This window comes from Argiope bruennichi, chromosome 1, assembly GCF_947563725.1.
Source record: "Argiope bruennichi chromosome 1, qqArgBrue1.1, whole genome shotgun sequence".
In the NCBI taxonomy this organism is placed as follows: Eukaryota; Metazoa; Arthropoda; class Arachnida; order Araneae; family Araneidae; genus Argiope; species Argiope bruennichi.
In genome coordinates, this window is record NC_079151.1 from 10,090,775 (window position 1) to 10,107,851 (window position 17,077).

A 17,077-nucleotide genomic window follows, 5' to 3' on the forward strand; every position below is an offset into this window, starting at 1 on the left:
GCATAAGAAAGACTTATAAAATGAGTTTCAAACATCGTGGTAGTTAAATTAATTTAGAAGTACATTTCAAAAAAAGTGTAAATTTGTGAAAATATTTTTTTCTATAACTTGAGGGAAATTTTTGGAATTCCGTATAAGTATTATATAGTACTAAGTTCCATATAAGTACGTTTTACATGGAAAAGAAAAACTGGTAAAATTTTAGTATCCATATGTTCACTGTTTTAGAAAAATTCTATTTTATTTTTTTAAAAAAACCATTTGTGGGTCGGAAAACATTTCGACACTATAAGTGTTATTTTGAGATTTCAAACAGTATTGTACTGTTTGATTTTCAAAAAAGAAAAGTGATGGAAATTATGTTTGACGTTAACATTTTGCGTCAATTAAGAAGACTGAACTACTCTACCAATGATGTTTACTTTCGCGAACGAAATAATTTAATGTTGTCCAAGAACCAGTCACCACAAAGAATTTTTTTTTCTTTTTCAACGTTTACCTCGTTTTTAAAACAATATGGGGGATATAAATCTGAAACTTTTACCACTTATTCCCTTTGATGGAACCGTTTTAAATCACATCCCAATACAAGCATAACATCTAACGATACTTTTTCCTTTGTATTTTGCGACACCATTCATATAACTTAAAAAAAAAAAAAAGATGCAAAGATAGATTGCATGCAAAATTACAATTACTTTCTCACTGAAAATTGAAATTTTCTTGAAAAAGCAAGGAAAGAAGATTTTTTGGTGTAATTTTTTTTTATTCTTATTCCTTAATAAAATATTCTGTGAATGTTTTATCTTTAGATAAAATTTTGACACATTTTTTAGCTCATTTTGAAGATTAAGTATCCGAAATTAGAGTCTTTATTTAACATTCGCAGAATTAATTTGCACATTCAAAAATATAAGATTTGAAAGTATAAATTATATTATCGTTCCGGTATTTTGAGAGCATCATAAAATTATTCTAAATTATTTGCTTTAAAAGAAGTTTCCTTTAAACAATCCATTTTTATGGTGCTTGAATACAAATTTCATGGCTAAGATTGTTTTTCGCATTGAAATATGGGCTATTTGAAATATATGAGAGCAAAGAAGCATCCCTGGGAAATATATTAATCTTTCAATTACATTTTTCAAACATTTTAAAAGAAAAATCTGTAAATGAGCTCTATCAGATTTCGATTGAATTTCACTCTAGTTTGGAAGGAAGATATTTTTCGTTTATCTTAATTTGTTTGAAACGCTGTCTCTTAAATATTATAAATATTCCTTTATTTTCTACTAGTTGCTTCAGGCAACAGCCGATTCTCCAGGAATATCGATTATACCTGATTTCAGAAACATCGTTTATTATAACTTCATGTATATGATTCTGCCTAAATGTACGATAACAAAACCGTTCTATTTTAATTGTCTTAGTTAAACTCTGTTTATTGTATACATAAACTTTTCTAATGGAGACAGTCTTATAACATAATAGTATTAATAAAAACGTAAATATCGGATTATCTATTTATATATATCGGATTAATAATATCGTAAATATCGGATTATCTATCTAAGTTTTGCGGTATTGTAATTTCAGTTTTTTTTTTTATTTGTATCATAAACTAAAACGATATTAAATAGAATCCTTCTTTTTTAGCTTTCAATAATGGAGGAAAATCTCTAGATTAAATATTTTGATGAAACAATGAAAACGGTTTGAATATCAGGATAACTATGTAATCTATTCACAGCGGGGGAATATTTTTGTATAAACTGTTGAAATTCAATAAACATTTGCACGACTATTAAATTAGTACCAATAAAAAAAAAGATTTTTTTTTTTTTAATTTTGAAACAGTGTAAAATTTATTTCTACACAATAATATTTTTAAATATTACCTCGGAAAAAAAAATGCCAAAATTCAGCTTAATTTTTAATTAGACTAAATTCTAATTAAAATTTCAAAAACTTCTCCAAAGGGCGAAATTCCATCCGCCATAGTATACCCATGCCAAATTTAACAGCTGTAAGTCAAACGGTCTGTCTTGTAGGGGCTAACACACGCACACATTCATCTTTATTATTAATATTATAGATAAATTCCAAAGTATAATTCACAAATTATATGATATAAAGATTATATGAATTAAACTTTTTCTTTGAAGAATTACAGTCTTAGTTTATTCAGGTAATCAGCTCTAAAAAACATTATGTATTGGATTATTTTGCTTTCCGTTTCTTGTACTGTCATCTTACACGATCTTCATCTTTTCAGCTTCCCAGGCTTTTGTCGTCTGCGCATGCATAATAAAGGCGGAGCACCTGTAGCATTTGTCGAATATCAGGTAATGAACTTAATTTCGATTCCGTCATTTTGTGCATGAAACAAATAGTATCTTTCCTTTTGCAGTCAATTTTATTTGATTCCATTGCCATAAAATAACGTCATTTTGTTAAATGAGAGATCTCTCAAGAATGTGTGATAATTATTATATAGGAATTAAAAACTATATTTTTCTTACGCTTTAATCGAAGCTCATGTTAATCAATGCAATTTTTTTCAGTAATCTGAAGTTGCATGATTCAAATTAATCAATGCAATGTTTTTGCAATCACAATAGTTTGTGTAAAAATGATTCTTTTTCCTAAATGATAACACAAGCAATTCTCAAAATTGCAGCTACTTGGCAGTTGTTCATTCTCATTTGGCTATTGAATTACTTTTCTAAACAAAAAAAAATCAAAATATTAAATTAATCTTACGTATTATATGGAATTGCTTATAGCGTACATGAGAATTGGCCATAACTTTTTCATCGTCTTATACAATTCACATTATATGGGGCCGCTATATCTCAGAATGTGGTGTACTTTTTAATAAATTTTATTAACTTTCTCATTTCCTGGTCTTGAAGCAGTTGAATAGGCATTCATTCAATTTTTTCAGTTAAATGAACTTTTATTCATTGAACGTATTTCCACAGGACATCCGACTGGCCACCCACGCCCTACAAGCCCTGCAGGGCTACGTGCTCTTCTCCTCCGACCGGGGCGGCATCCGAATAGAGTACGCCAAGAACAAGATGGGAGAAGTGAATTGCCAAATGGTCAACTCTCTCCTCACCCAAAATGGAAACTGTATACAAAACGGAGTCAACTGAAGGTGAAACTTATACCTTTTAGTTTTTAACTCACCGGTAATGATATAGAATATTTTAAGAACATTTTCTTAGTACAATAATACCCTTCAGTTATATAGTAGGTGGGACGGACGGTAATCACTTTCTTAGAGGTCTAATTTCTTATATCAATGCATACGAAGTGTAATTGGATGTGAAAAATAAGTTTTAGATGAAAAGTACTTAATAAAGAATAAGGTCTTCATATATATCAGTACTATAATTATAAAGTGCTAGTTAACAGGATTACACAAATTGCATTATGTTAATATCAGTAAAATCTAACAAATTCCTCTAATGATTAAGCTACCTTTATGTTTCAAAAATTCCCTTCACAGAAAATGAGTATTTATTGTTGTTATTATTATTATTAGATTAGATTAGATTTTTTTTGGTGATAATGACGTCGTTTCCGCGTTACAACGGAAAGAGGGGTGCAGTAGTTTCTGAGGTTAAAGACCCCTGAGCACCCGAGGGTAGAAGTCTGGCTTCAAGTTCATATGAAGATGACACTGACACACTCGTTTGTACAATCCCTTTTTACAGGGGGCTGTTTCACACACCTCACAGATAGAATACAGGACAAAGAACAACCATTCCCGAACCAGGACACTAACCCGAGACGCCCAGATCATGGAAAAGACGCACTACTCCTATGCCAGGACGCCAACATTAGATTTTTTAAAGATTATTATTAGTTGCATCTTGTATTAGATTTATCATATCCAGAATTGGTATCTCTTGAGCTAAAATCTTCTGAGAAGCTTAGAATTTTGGCTGATATCAATATGAGGTGTGGGCTTCTCGAGAAGGATTTGCTCGCTCATCTCTGAGCTCATCGTCCGCCGCCTTTTCAAGATTATCATCATCGGCTTTCATGTCCTTATTGGCATGAAAAGAAGGACAAATTCTTTTTCCTGATCTTCTGGCGTTGTTTACAGATCATTATTGGAAAAAGAATGGGCAAATTTTTTAATGCGTACCCTCCGCTCATGTTAGAAACACGAGAGGAAAATAAGAATTCGCGTAGTTCGAAATATCACTGTTGTTCATTAATCTTTTCATCGATTTCAGCTTTTTTGTAAAAATTCTTTTCTTTCCAGTAGTTAGAATATAAAATTTGCAATTTCTCTTTTCAGCCTTCACTAGAAATTAGTTTTAAGTATCGAGCACAAGTAAGTAAAACAATCAACTAAGTAATTCACGCAGAGGCAAATCTTCAGCATTTATAGATGCAGTTACGCCAGGAGATAAGCAAAGACACAACACAATGGCCGTGGCGCTAATGTAGCATCACGGCCATTGTAAAAAAGTCAATTAATAATGGTGACAAAATTGTAATAAAGTTGCATAAGGTAAAATTGATAAGAGTTGATAGTATATTGGGTGATCCCGAATTCATGATACAAACTTTAAGGCATGATACAAACTTTAAGGTAGCAAGTGACACAAAACGGCGCAAACGTAGGAAATAAGAATTGCAAGGAAAGACAAGACAAAAAGGACGACGAATGAACATCGCACTGGTAATCGATTGCATCTTTGACTAGTGCAATGTTTACAATAATTGTTCAAAATTGCGTCCACCCGCAGGGATGCATACTTGACAGCGGGTATGTGTACACACGCAGAAGCGGCGGATATTCGAGCAACGATATTCTCTCTTGAGTCAGATGGATTCGCATTAACAAGACTCTTCGGAAGTGCCCATAAAAAGTAATCGAGCCTGGATAAACGGGGAGATCAGGGTGACCAGAGGACTCGTTCACCAACCTCAATTCATTGTGCCCCCAAACTCTCTACTCCTCTCTCGTCCATTGACTCTATTTCTCTTTTCTTTCATATCCTATTTCTTGTGTTTAACCCTCACCAAACATTGCTATACAATAAATCATTGCTAATGTGCCTTGCACCAGCCGTTAAAGGTAACTTGCACCTTGAAATAGAAGTCAACCTGTATATAGGAAAAACCAAATGAAATCTTAAAATGTAGCAATTGATTAATTATTGAATATTGTCTTCGAAATATTGCCATTTTTTTATTTTTTACTTTTGTTTTTTTCCAAATAAGTTAAATAAAAATATTTCAAACCCGTTATACAAAAAATATTTCATGATGATTATGATTGTGTTATATTTCAGTTATTGTTTAGATTATTGATTAAAATTTTCCATATCTAAATTGTTGAGTTAGATTCGATGCATTGGTTTGAATGATGAAAGCTAAATGAACAGCTTAAAGCTAATAAAGCACAAAAACTATCCACTAAGTTATAAATATGTCCAATGAAGCTTCGTTTCCATTTTCATGCAGCCTTCTTATTCCGGTTTTCTCTGATAACTAACTGATCTCCGTTTTGCATTGCAGGGGTATACCGAGAGGCCAAGAGAGATGTCCTGTGTTCCCTGCCTCTTCGAGGAAGTTGAATACAATAAAAGAGTATATAAACATATATTATCTCGACTAAGTTAAGAAAAAGTACCTTTATTTTTCCTTTTCGATACGTTTTTTTGCATTCGTTGTAATTCTCATATTTTGGTTCCGTACACCGATGACCAATGTTCATAGTTTTACCGTGTTGGTGTTTTAACCATTAGCATAAATGACCGTTTTACAGTGCATTTGTTACTTTAATCACTGTTGGACTGTTCTAAAAAATATGCTTACTGTGTAATGCAAATATCAGTGTCTCTGTCAAAGAATGTCGTTTTTCTCCCAGTGTATCGACTCATATCGTCAGAGCCCGTTATATATTGTTTATATAAAAGGTGCTTCTATCTTGTTTTTCTAAAAAGTTATTCTGGCATTTTAAAATAGCTCTCGAATTTTATTATCGTGATATTTATTTTGAAACAGTTGAGTGATGGAAAATGAATTGTATATTTTATAGGTAAAAACTGTATAGTTTAGAAATTAACATCATGCTTGTCCAGTATTGATTGCACTTTTTAGATTATTTATTCATTAGAAATTTTAGAATTATTAGTGAAATGTGGCACTCCATTGCAGCCAATTTAGCCTTAAGTTAATAGCTTCTGTGAACAAATTTACTTCCTTGTCGTGTTTTTCTTAAACTTTTTCATTCAGTAATTAACTAAATGACGATCAAGCTTGAAGATCAAGAGTTGACATCATTAGTGTTTATCGAAAGTTATTTTCTATGATGAGCAGAATTTTTATCTCGTGATGAGTGTCATTTTATTGCGTAAATACTTCAGTTATTCCATTAAAAACGATGGGGATTTTATTTATTTGTTGTTTCAAATGTGTCTGTTTTTCTACCATCAATATAGATTTTTTTATGTTTTGAATTTAAAAAGTCATTTGCTAAAAAAGTTTTTAACTCATGAATAATTATGGTTTAAAATTGAGCTTATTATTTTCTTTTCTGCTGCTTTCCTCAAATATATACTTAAAGATTTCTTATTAAGTTACATTATTATATTATTATGACTTGGGATTCCTGCATTTGAATCATTTTGCCATAATAGCTTATTTGAAAGCAATCATCCAAATAATCCAACAGATTTTGATGATGTGAGTGTCAGAAATTACTTTTAAACGTATCAAGGGACTTCTATTTGCTATTATCATAAAATTGAAAAGAATTTTAACAGTTTTAAACTTGTGATGAATTCATTCAAAATCTCAACAAAAACGATAAGACTGATGATAAAATTGTTTTTATTATTTCATTTTCAATATAATTATTATTTTATCCCCTAATATTTTCTCTGTGTATATTTTTAATTTTTTTAAAGCAGATTTTAGAAAATTTCTTCATGTGAGAAGCTACATTTGTTCGGATACTTATATTTTTCTAATGAATACCCGTTATCGTGATGCTCTTTTACAAACAAAATCAAAATTTTACTTTGGCAAGAGTATTTTACTTAAAAATGGACTACTGCCTACCTAAATTCTCGAATGTTTATCTACGATATGTATTCTTATTTTAATAAAAAAAATAGCTAAATCAATAATATCCAGCATTAAAAAACTTTTTAACCCCAATTTTAATATGAAGTTGTTTTTAAAAACAGCATTAAAAAAATATTCTTCTTCTTTAATTTGAAATAAATTACTTCTTATATCTGAAATATAGGAAATTTATTTAATTATAAAAATATGTGTTTAGTTTCCAAATGAAAAAATACTTGTAATATTTATTAAAGAAATATATAGGTCCTTGGATATTCTATTCTAAAATGCGTGGAAAACGTACAAGATCAGGCTTTTGAAATTTATTTAACATTTGAAATCTTAAAAAGAAATAAACATTCGGTCACATTCAATATTTTAAAAAAACTAGTTGTGTTTACTTAACATACTGTTGTTCAAATTGGAAAATTGTTTTTCATTTTTCAATCATCAGAAGCATATGGCAAAAGATTTCATAATTGTTATCAATGTATACATCTCGATATGCCACAACTACTATTTACAATTGTTGGAATTTAAAATGCTGTATGCCAACTTCGCCAAAGCATACCAAATCGTCCTATCGCCAGCATGGTACCAGGAGACAAGCTGGCTGCTAATTCGTAATGGCAAATTATATATATTTGGCAAAGCTGGTATGAAGACTTTAATCCAAAAAATTTATTATTCTACTGAATCCATGTGCTATTAGAAATGAAAAAGAGCCATCTCGATACCAAAGCATTTCTCACATTTTACACTGCATGAAATATTCGAAAAGCAGAATACTTTCTCTACTGTGCCTTAACAAGTCGTTTCGCCCTGTTTGAGGCGCGATTTTGTCTATCTTGATGTACTTCATGAGTCTCATCTATGCTGATTGTGATATCAAATAGGTAAGATTTGCAAAGTTGTCGTATTCATCCACCTTTTCTACTGAAATATAAAGTCTTTTCTACGAGTGTCCATAGTAAATATTTGGAAACTTTCGTTTTCGTGTCTCTTTTTGATTGTGAGTGACAGTTGTAAAATCATCCAGCATGTTTAATGTCTTTTTCTATTCCGTTACAATGCAAAGAACTACTGAAAGCTGCAGCCATTCTTCAGATGCCAGTTTTTAAATAAATATAAAATTCGAAAGTTATTGATATTAACTCTATACTGCGCAATTTTTATTTTTCAACACAAGTTACGTACATTATATAAATAAGTTCAAAGAATGCAATAGAAAAAAAATTTTAAAATATGAATTTAAAACTGAAATTAATTGATTAAATATTAATTGATTTATAACTCTTTATTAAAACATATTTCTGCTTTAAATCAAAACTGTAATACGTGGGACATTTTAATATCACTTTTTAATATATTCGGAATCAAATGGAAAAAATACCCAGGAATACTTGCTATTGAAATATATAGCACAGCGCAATGTAGGGTAAAATATGAATGAATTTATATTTGAAGCAACTCATTTATCCTTTTAATTTCAATTTTGGTGCACTTTTTCGAAATTTATCAAAAAAAGGTAATTTTAAATCAGTACATCTTAAATATTTTCTAAATACATGAAATACAAATAAATGATATATGAAATACATGCTTTCGTTCACTAAATCTGAATACAAAATGCAACAGCTGACGCCGGCAAAAAAAAAAAAAAAAAAAATGTCAAATTACCTCAAATTCTAGAATCGAGAGAAAACTCTGGCTTATGAAGAAATTGGCAAAGCGGGTTTTTTGTTTGTTTATTTATTTATTTTTAATCTCCCTCCTTCCTTTTTTTTTTTTTTTTGAAATGTTTTTTTATACCTGAACTACCTCTGGAGAGATTTGCTCTCCGTGTGTTTTGTGTTTTGAGACATAATATATCTGAATATAACACTATCTGTCTTTCATAACTGTACATAATTTAAATGTTGGTCCACTTGCAAAGTTTAACGTTTATCTAAATGTTTGCACACATTTGTGACATTCGATGTTTGCATTTTTTTACTCTAAATTCCACTTCGCAATTTTTTTACTGATGTCCCCATTGAGTTAAATGCAAACCTTTTCAATCAAAACTATGTTATCCTTGTTTTTTTTAATTGTTTTCACACTAAAGTTGTAAAGTTGTTTCACTCTAAATGTTAGTTTTGGAGAAAAAAATTTTCATTGCAAAAATATATTGCCCATCGTACCTATATGCATAATTGCTACTTACAAATCAGATCAGTGATTTGTCTAAATGTGACGTTTTTCTTACTCTACGTCTATTTTCCTATGAAAATATTACAAAATATTTCGGCACGATACTGTAATATGTGTGATGCATGTGAGACTTGTATATAGATGTTACTTGGCTTGAGCATTGCGACTTTTATAGAACGTGAAATAACTTTTTAAAACTTACATTTCGCATTAAAAATGCTTTAGTTTAAGTATCAAGATAAAATAATATCAGTTTACATATTATTTAATCCACTAAAATATGCTTATTTACTTCACTTTTAGTTTCGAATTAAATACTAGCTACCTTTTAACAGCAAGCTGTCTCTTATTACTTTGAACATATTATCAATCTTATTTTTCTAAATAAGATTAATAATATATCAATAATTCAAATGTTTTTACGCAAGAATCGATTCAAATAAGAAGGCTTAGAAAATTTTAAAAAATACAGTGTTCCAGATGAATTTGATTTGGGATAATCTAAAAAACATTTATCTTTGTTAAGAAATTCTTTTACTGTTCTTTGTGTCCGCCTTCATATATTTTCTACTTTTCAGTGTAAGATGACAATTCTTGACAGTTTTCCAATTGAAGCTCTTGAAAACATGGCAATGTCATCATGAAATATTTCACATAAAGAATCTATTAGTTTGTTTCAGTTATGAATTCAGTTATAAATGCTACCTTTGCCACAAATAAACGTATCTGTGGCATTTAATCTCAGTTAGTGATGCTCGTATTCATTCTCAATTGAAAACATTGATTCTCAATTAAAAGCATTGAAATCTGTTTTTAAATTATTTATGTCTTTTCCCATTACTATCCAGTTCCATGTGTTCGTACGTTTTTGGTCTCGTTTCTGGTTTTTCTCGTTTCTTTCCAGTAAAGCGCTATTTCTATGAAACATTTCGTGTTCTCAATCTGTTGACAATGCTTACACGTTCGTATACTGCTTGAATGCATTAGACAATTGCCAGACAATCACTAATATTCTTCAATCAACTGGGGAATCAATCTGATTCATGACAAACCAGATTGAACTTCTTTCCCTGGTTTCTGCTGAAAACATTTTCCTCTGCCTATATAGGAACAACTGTAGCTTCTCGATGATCCCTCACATTCCTCGTTTCTTCATAAGAACAAAGCATTTTAAAAGCTCTTTACATTCCTTTCATTGTTTATAAAAAAAGAATCTGCTTTCCAGTCATTATTTCATGTTTCGTTGCGAGATCATTTTTCAAAATTTCATTTCTCAAAACATGGGTCGTTTGATTGGATGCTGAAATTTTGAAAATATAAAATTTATTTTTTTTATTTAAAAATGAGGTTCATTGATGCATATTTATGAATCAAATGAAATAATTTAAATGATTTCACAAGCATAAAACTGGTAAATTTATTTCATATCCTTTGTAGAGTCTTTCGTTTTAAAATCTTAAATGCTTTCTAAAAAAATGGTTGCTTGACAATAATTTAAACCAAAATAATGCACACGTTTCAATAAATATAGCAAAGAATTTTTTCAAAAAAATATTTCGAAATTTTACTTTGTAGAATATTCTGTAAATTTATCAAATGGTGGTTTTTTTTCTGCATTTACTATTATATCAAAAGTAAAATGCACCCATTGACCATAATTCAGCATTTAAATAAGCTTTGATTTTGTATATTTTCTAACATTCACATCATCAACCCTAAATTTTGACTCTAACTCTTAGCACTTGTAAAACGATGATTCCGAACATTTTAAATAGATATTTTATTCTATTTCATGAATTTTATTTCCTATTTTTGTATTCTGTGCTTTAAAATATTGCTTTACAATGTATTTCTGTGATTTCAAGAAATTTTAGGTTTATTCCGTTGCCGAACAAACTTTATAATTAAAAACAAGAAAAACCAAATATCAAACTTGAAATATGTGAGATTGTACATAGCTTAATTATGATACTGTTTAACACGCATTTGCTGTTTAACTATTGTGAGCTGTGAAAAAAACTGTTCTGTGATTTATGGCCTATTATTTCAACTGTGTGGACCGCTACTTGTTCGTATAATCTGCATGGTGTGTTTGAAATTTTAAAATGTGCATGTTGATTCATAGCAATGCAAAATGTAGATATTTTGCCATCTTAGTATTTGTGATCTGGCTGAGGCATGCGAGAAAACATATTTAAAATAATTGACAATCATTAATGGCAGTTTTCTACGCTGGTTAGTTGATGAAAATTAAATGCAGCTATATAATTATAAACTTGCTTATGAGTTGAATATTGAGCAAAGATTACACTTAATTTAGTTTCCTATAAAGTAGTTCCAATTTACAAATAAAATAGCAAATCTGAAAATCTCAAAATGGATATTAATTTTCGATTGTAAAGTTTCATCCACACAGTTAGAACGTTTGATTCATTAAAGGAATTCTTGCTCGTTAAATTTAATGTTTCCTAATAAACATATCACAAATACATATCGTATGAGTTTGTCATATTATATAAAGAAAACACCTCAAAACAAAGAAGTAGTTAACTTTAGACCTATTATTCCTAAGTTACTAAAGCATATGCTACGGAGTGACAAAACTGTAATGCCAAAAATGGCAGCTTTTCTCAAAAAACAGAAAAATTGAAATGACGAGATCTTTATAATTAAATTTCTTTGTTGTGCTTTTTAAACTTTTGAAATTTTTATAGCACAAGAATTTCTTTAAAGCTGAATATTAAAATTTAAAATCTAGCAAGAATCTTCATATAATAGCTTAGCTTTATTTCATAATTGAATCTTCATTTAGCTTAATTTCTCAGTTCAATAAAATGCTGTTTGAATTCAAAACCATATACACGAAATAAATTCGAATTCCCATCTGAAATAAAATGAGTGGGCAAAGGTTTCCCGTTTAAACAAAAGGAAAAGAATCCGAACAATTCTAAGGAATTGAATCATCAACTACAGTAATATTTTTGATCAATTAGCTTTCTGGCATGCCTCAATTTTCAATCAATGTGTGACTCTAGTTACAGCCTCTATAGATGTATTTCTGTCTTTTCCCCCGCATGTAGATAAATGTGCGTGAAAAAAATGTATTATTGTATAGCTACACGGAAAAGTGTCTAGACTTCAGTTCATTCGAGTCCAATGCCCGATAATCAGACTACTATCTATGTAAGACCAATGTACTTCGAGTGCCTCTACATGACATACAATCTCTTGCCACACTCAAGAAAGTGTGTGGTGACATGAAAAAAGAATCATTTCAAAGCAAGCTTCCCAATTTGAAGTTTTATTGAATGCAGTAATAACATTTAGTTCTTGTGTCATCATTATCTTTTGAAATCGTATTAGACATTCGCCCACTAAATTAATGTTATCAATTGTTAAAATCATTTTTCAAGTTTTGAAGATTAACTTTGGAATATTTGTAGTTATTCAGTGTTTGTTTTGACCTTCATTTAATCAATACGTTAAATGACGGTCCACATTATATCATTTTCGCATGTTATTGCTCTTGAATTTCTTTTGACTTGTTGGAATATTAAGCATTTAATACTGTTATCTTTACGCTGTACATTTCATTGGATTTTAACTACGGATGGATATTGAATATTAGATGATAGTGTGATGCGTGTTGATGTTTCTTTCAGTTCGATAAAATGTACGCTTGAAGAAATCAATGTATATATTCTTTTATTTAAAATCTAAATATTAAATCGTAAATTCGAAAAACAAATTTTAAAAAGATGATGTAATATTTTCAATAATTAAAAATATATTTTATCGCATTTGAATCAAGCTTATGCTTTTATATTTTATTTAAAACATTTATATTTCCGAAATTGTATTTTTTATGTAACATTTTAGGAGAAGAGGCTGAATGAAGTATTATCTTATTAAATGAATGCATTATTTTAGAAAAATTCAATTCATAGTTTTAAAATCTGAGTTTTTTTTTTTTTCTTAATAGTTTTTGTTTCGATATTAGTATAAAATAATAAATTTGACAATTTGATTGTAAAAATGAGTGTATGAGTGTAGTTATAACTTTAAATTTAGTTTTAAATTATTAGTGAAAAAAACAGTATATCTCTATGCAAATTAAAATTACTAAAAACTCTAACGGGCATATAATACAAAAAGTGAAGTCTTTATCTTTTTCGTTGAATGTTTTGGAATTCCTTTTTATGTACTCTGCGTTCACAAATTTGTGAATTATAACTGACTAATATTTTCCCTGAAGTAACAGCGCTTTGGCTGGTTTAATCTATAAAATTCTTCTTAAGTTTTTCAACTACAATATTCTTTCTTTTCGACCTTATTAATTTCCTTAAGAAACACTTTTACTCCCTACTGCGGAATGTGAAAATGTTATGACATTCATATAATTATACCCTAACATTTTATAATTGCTGATGAAAAGAAATTTTAATCCGTTCAAGCTATGCATTCATTCCTTAGTGAATTCCCTTCAGGTTTAAAGATGAGGTACAAAACAGATGACAATCTAATACGGCCTTCTAAACAGCAAGCCTATAAATCTCAGAAAGTTTTTGGGAATCGTTTTAAGCAAATAAATTATTTATTCTTTAAAAAATATCCAACAAATCAGTGTAACAAGCTTTTATCTACTTCATATCAATGCATGCGATATTCAGAATAGCATTGATTTTATTCATAACTCGAGATGCTTGATTTGGAATTAAATCGCATCATGAAAGTATCATGCATTCATATCCGTACTCTATAGACTGTTAAAGTGCGGTCTTTCTTATTGCTTTTATTTCTGATGTATATAAAATCATTATATAATTTCTGCTGTTCTTAGACTTATTCCGTGACGTGTGCAGTTCTTGTGCTTTGTTTATTTTCCCACTTTCATAAACAGTTCAAAAGTAAACATCGTGCGAGTGTCGTTTTTCAGATTTCTAATAGTCTCGTCAAAATTCTTTCGACATAGCTTTCGCAATGTAAATGACTGTGCGTTTTCATCGTGATGTGTGCTTCAGCCCGTTCACGAAAAAGATAATACGCAATTAAAATGTGATGCTCATTGTAATCAGCTGACTTCGGCAAGACTTAAGTAGATGATGCAGTTCTTTTATTACATAGTAAACTTCTATTGGAAACGCAGCTTTTGTGCAGTTCTAGTCGCAGAATGGCATATTTTCTAAAGAGTTGTTTTTTCTTTCATTGTAAAGTGAAATCCCGCCAAGAGCAAATAGAAGATGCATAAATAATATTTTTTCCACTATTTAGACTCTCGTTACCGGACTAAATTTTTCAAAATCTTTCTCTTTTCTTACCCAAAAGATAAGCATATTGTTCTTCGTTTTTATTATTTAACAAAGTTTAATCAAGATTCCACATTCGATTTAGAAACAAAATCGTTTCTATTTATGAATTTTTTTTTTCCAAAATATAATTCTTAAAATAAAATATTCCTTTGCTTCCTAGCTGGATATTCATTAAATATAAATGACAATTTATGAAAGGGGAATGGAATTTAATCATATATAAACTTATGTAAAATACAACTACAAATTTGTTACGAGACGAACAATCGGCTAGTAGTTGTTTGTTCGTATTGGGGAAAAAAGCTATAAACTTTTCTTCTACGCTCCAATTGCTGATTATTGCTCCAAGTTAAATGTAAAAAATAAGCCTTTGTACTTTCTTTTGATCTTTGCCAAGATTTGAATTCACTTTTGCACTTGACTTTGAAAAAGTGATGTCAGAAATGTGCAGATAAAAACCTATTGTCAGAAAAACAAATATAAGGTCTGCAAAATTTTCCACTTTCTTGATTTCTTAAAATTATATTTTGTTCTATTCTAACTATACGCTTAGTTATTTTCTCGTCTGTAGTATTTACGCATCTTTTATCAGCTCAAAATGTTTATCACGAGCTTGGTGTTCTCACTTACAAGAGAATAAACACTCCATTCTCGAAATGTGTTGAGGGACACAAAATATCATCGTCTGTGTATAACAGTGTCTGAAATGGATCGACGAGTACATATCATAAACATGTATTGAAGCCTGCGTCCGTGTATTTGAAAACAAAAATTACTTCACTTTCAAAACCAAGACGCCACATATCAAAATGATATTGCTTCTGCGTAAGCATTCGGAACACTTTCCATAGAAAGCATTCCATTGAGTTCGACATTCCGAAATTTTCAAAGTTCCACTGGAATAGTAGAGCTAAATAAGTTATTTTAAGACAGCTTTGTTATGCTTTCAGTAGCAAAGAAAGGATGCAATAGTTTCTATCTTTGTATGAATCTTTCTATTTAGTTTAAATCAAGTTTTCAAAAAAAACGATGTCAGCTTCATTAACTTATCCACCAATTGCTGTTACTACATTCTTTGTCTAAAAACTGAAAATTCTTTGCCATTTAAAGTATATAAAAATCTCTACGAATCAACATGCCAATGACTATAAGTATTTAAACTAACGTTTTTGCTCAAAATTTCAACTTCATTGCTTAAACATGACCTGCTAAAAGTGTATTGTTATCTTCATATGTTCTAAGGAATTTCCTTATTAATGCTCTGAAAATTTTTCAGACGTCATTTAATATGTTATTTAATGTATCGTATTTTAAAGTTGGGCTTTACTTTCAAATTCTGAATTTCTTTTTAATTAATTACGACTTTATTAAACAATCTATTTTTTTCCCTGAAAAGAATATATCCATTTGAAAAACGTCTAAAGAGCAAATAAGAATTTTTATTAATATTATCTCCAGAAGCTTTAAAGTAGCAAATTCTATGAAATATTCACGAATTAAAGAGATCCTACAACTATCGTCTTAATGCACTTATAAATCAAATTTCACCCCAGAAAAATATTTATTTTCGTATTCTTACTGATACAATTTAAAGATATTTCATACGGTTTTTAAAAGTCCGCTGCTGTTTTGATATAAAATGAATCTTTAAAAGATTTGGATATTGCTCATACTCCAATATTCTCATACAATACCTGGTGCATATATTTACGACACAATTGTGAACAGTGAACAAATGAGAAAATTTTGGTATACACAGAAAATGCTCACTAACTCCTCGTTTTTATACGGCTTCGGAATCGGGACTGGAAAGAAGACCGGCCTTCCTGCACAGGAAATGGCGCTGCAGTGACATCCCTGTCACGTGATCTCTAATTATATGTGGTCCTCTGTGATGTCCTTGGAAGATGTGTCATGAATTGCCATATTAAAAAGAGCAATGCGTTTCGCAAATGAACACATCATTTTGAAACCTTATAATTAATATGACGTCACAGTCACATGGCAAAATGAATCGCGCTTCACCGCTTACTGCAGCCTGATTTCGCATCCTTCCTCTTCCTGAATCATTCTCCTTGCTTTCAGATGCAAAAAAAAGGCCTGAGTGAGGAATGAAAGTAAGAATTTCAAAAACAATGAAAGTTATGCTAAATTATTCTTTCGCTTTTCGATTAAATTTTTTCCCATCGATGTGGAATTCTCAACTAAGAAAGAAATCAATTTATTAAACATGCATATTGCCCTTTAACAGATCCATAGTCTAAAAAGAGCAAATCTAGAGTTATTATTTCACTTCTATAAAAACAATCATTTCTATGCTAGATTTACTGCCCCCCAGGTAGAATTATTAAATTAATTTTGTTTTTGTTTTATAAAATTTATCTTAAAGGAACAAAATGAAATCAATTTTCTTTTTCATAATATTTTTTTTAAAAAAATATTTATGCCAAATAACGTCTTCTTTAAGTTTGACT

General features: G+C 29.8%; 1 protein-coding gene across 4 annotated transcripts in view; it reads left to right on the forward strand.

Moving 5' to 3' along the window:
* The window catches only part of LOC129978170 (RNA-binding protein, mRNA-processing factor 2a-like), a 340,412-nt gene extending 329,715 nt beyond the window's left edge, over nucleotides 1-10,697 (forward strand). For all 4 annotated transcript variants that reach the window (XM_056090613.1, XM_056090615.1, XM_056090614.1 and 1 more), the window contains 3 exons: nucleotides 2,276-2,345; nucleotides 2,985-3,163; nucleotides 5,548-10,697. In XM_056090613.1, coding sequence (XP_055946588.1) covers nucleotides 2,276-2,345; nucleotides 2,985-3,161 — 247 coding nt within the window. In that variant the 3' untranslated portion in view covers nucleotides 3,162-3,163; nucleotides 5,548-10,697. The remainder of the gene's footprint in view (nucleotides 1-2,275; nucleotides 2,346-2,984; nucleotides 3,164-5,547) is intronic.
* The last annotated feature ends 6,380 nt before the right edge of the window (nucleotides 10,698-17,077 follow it).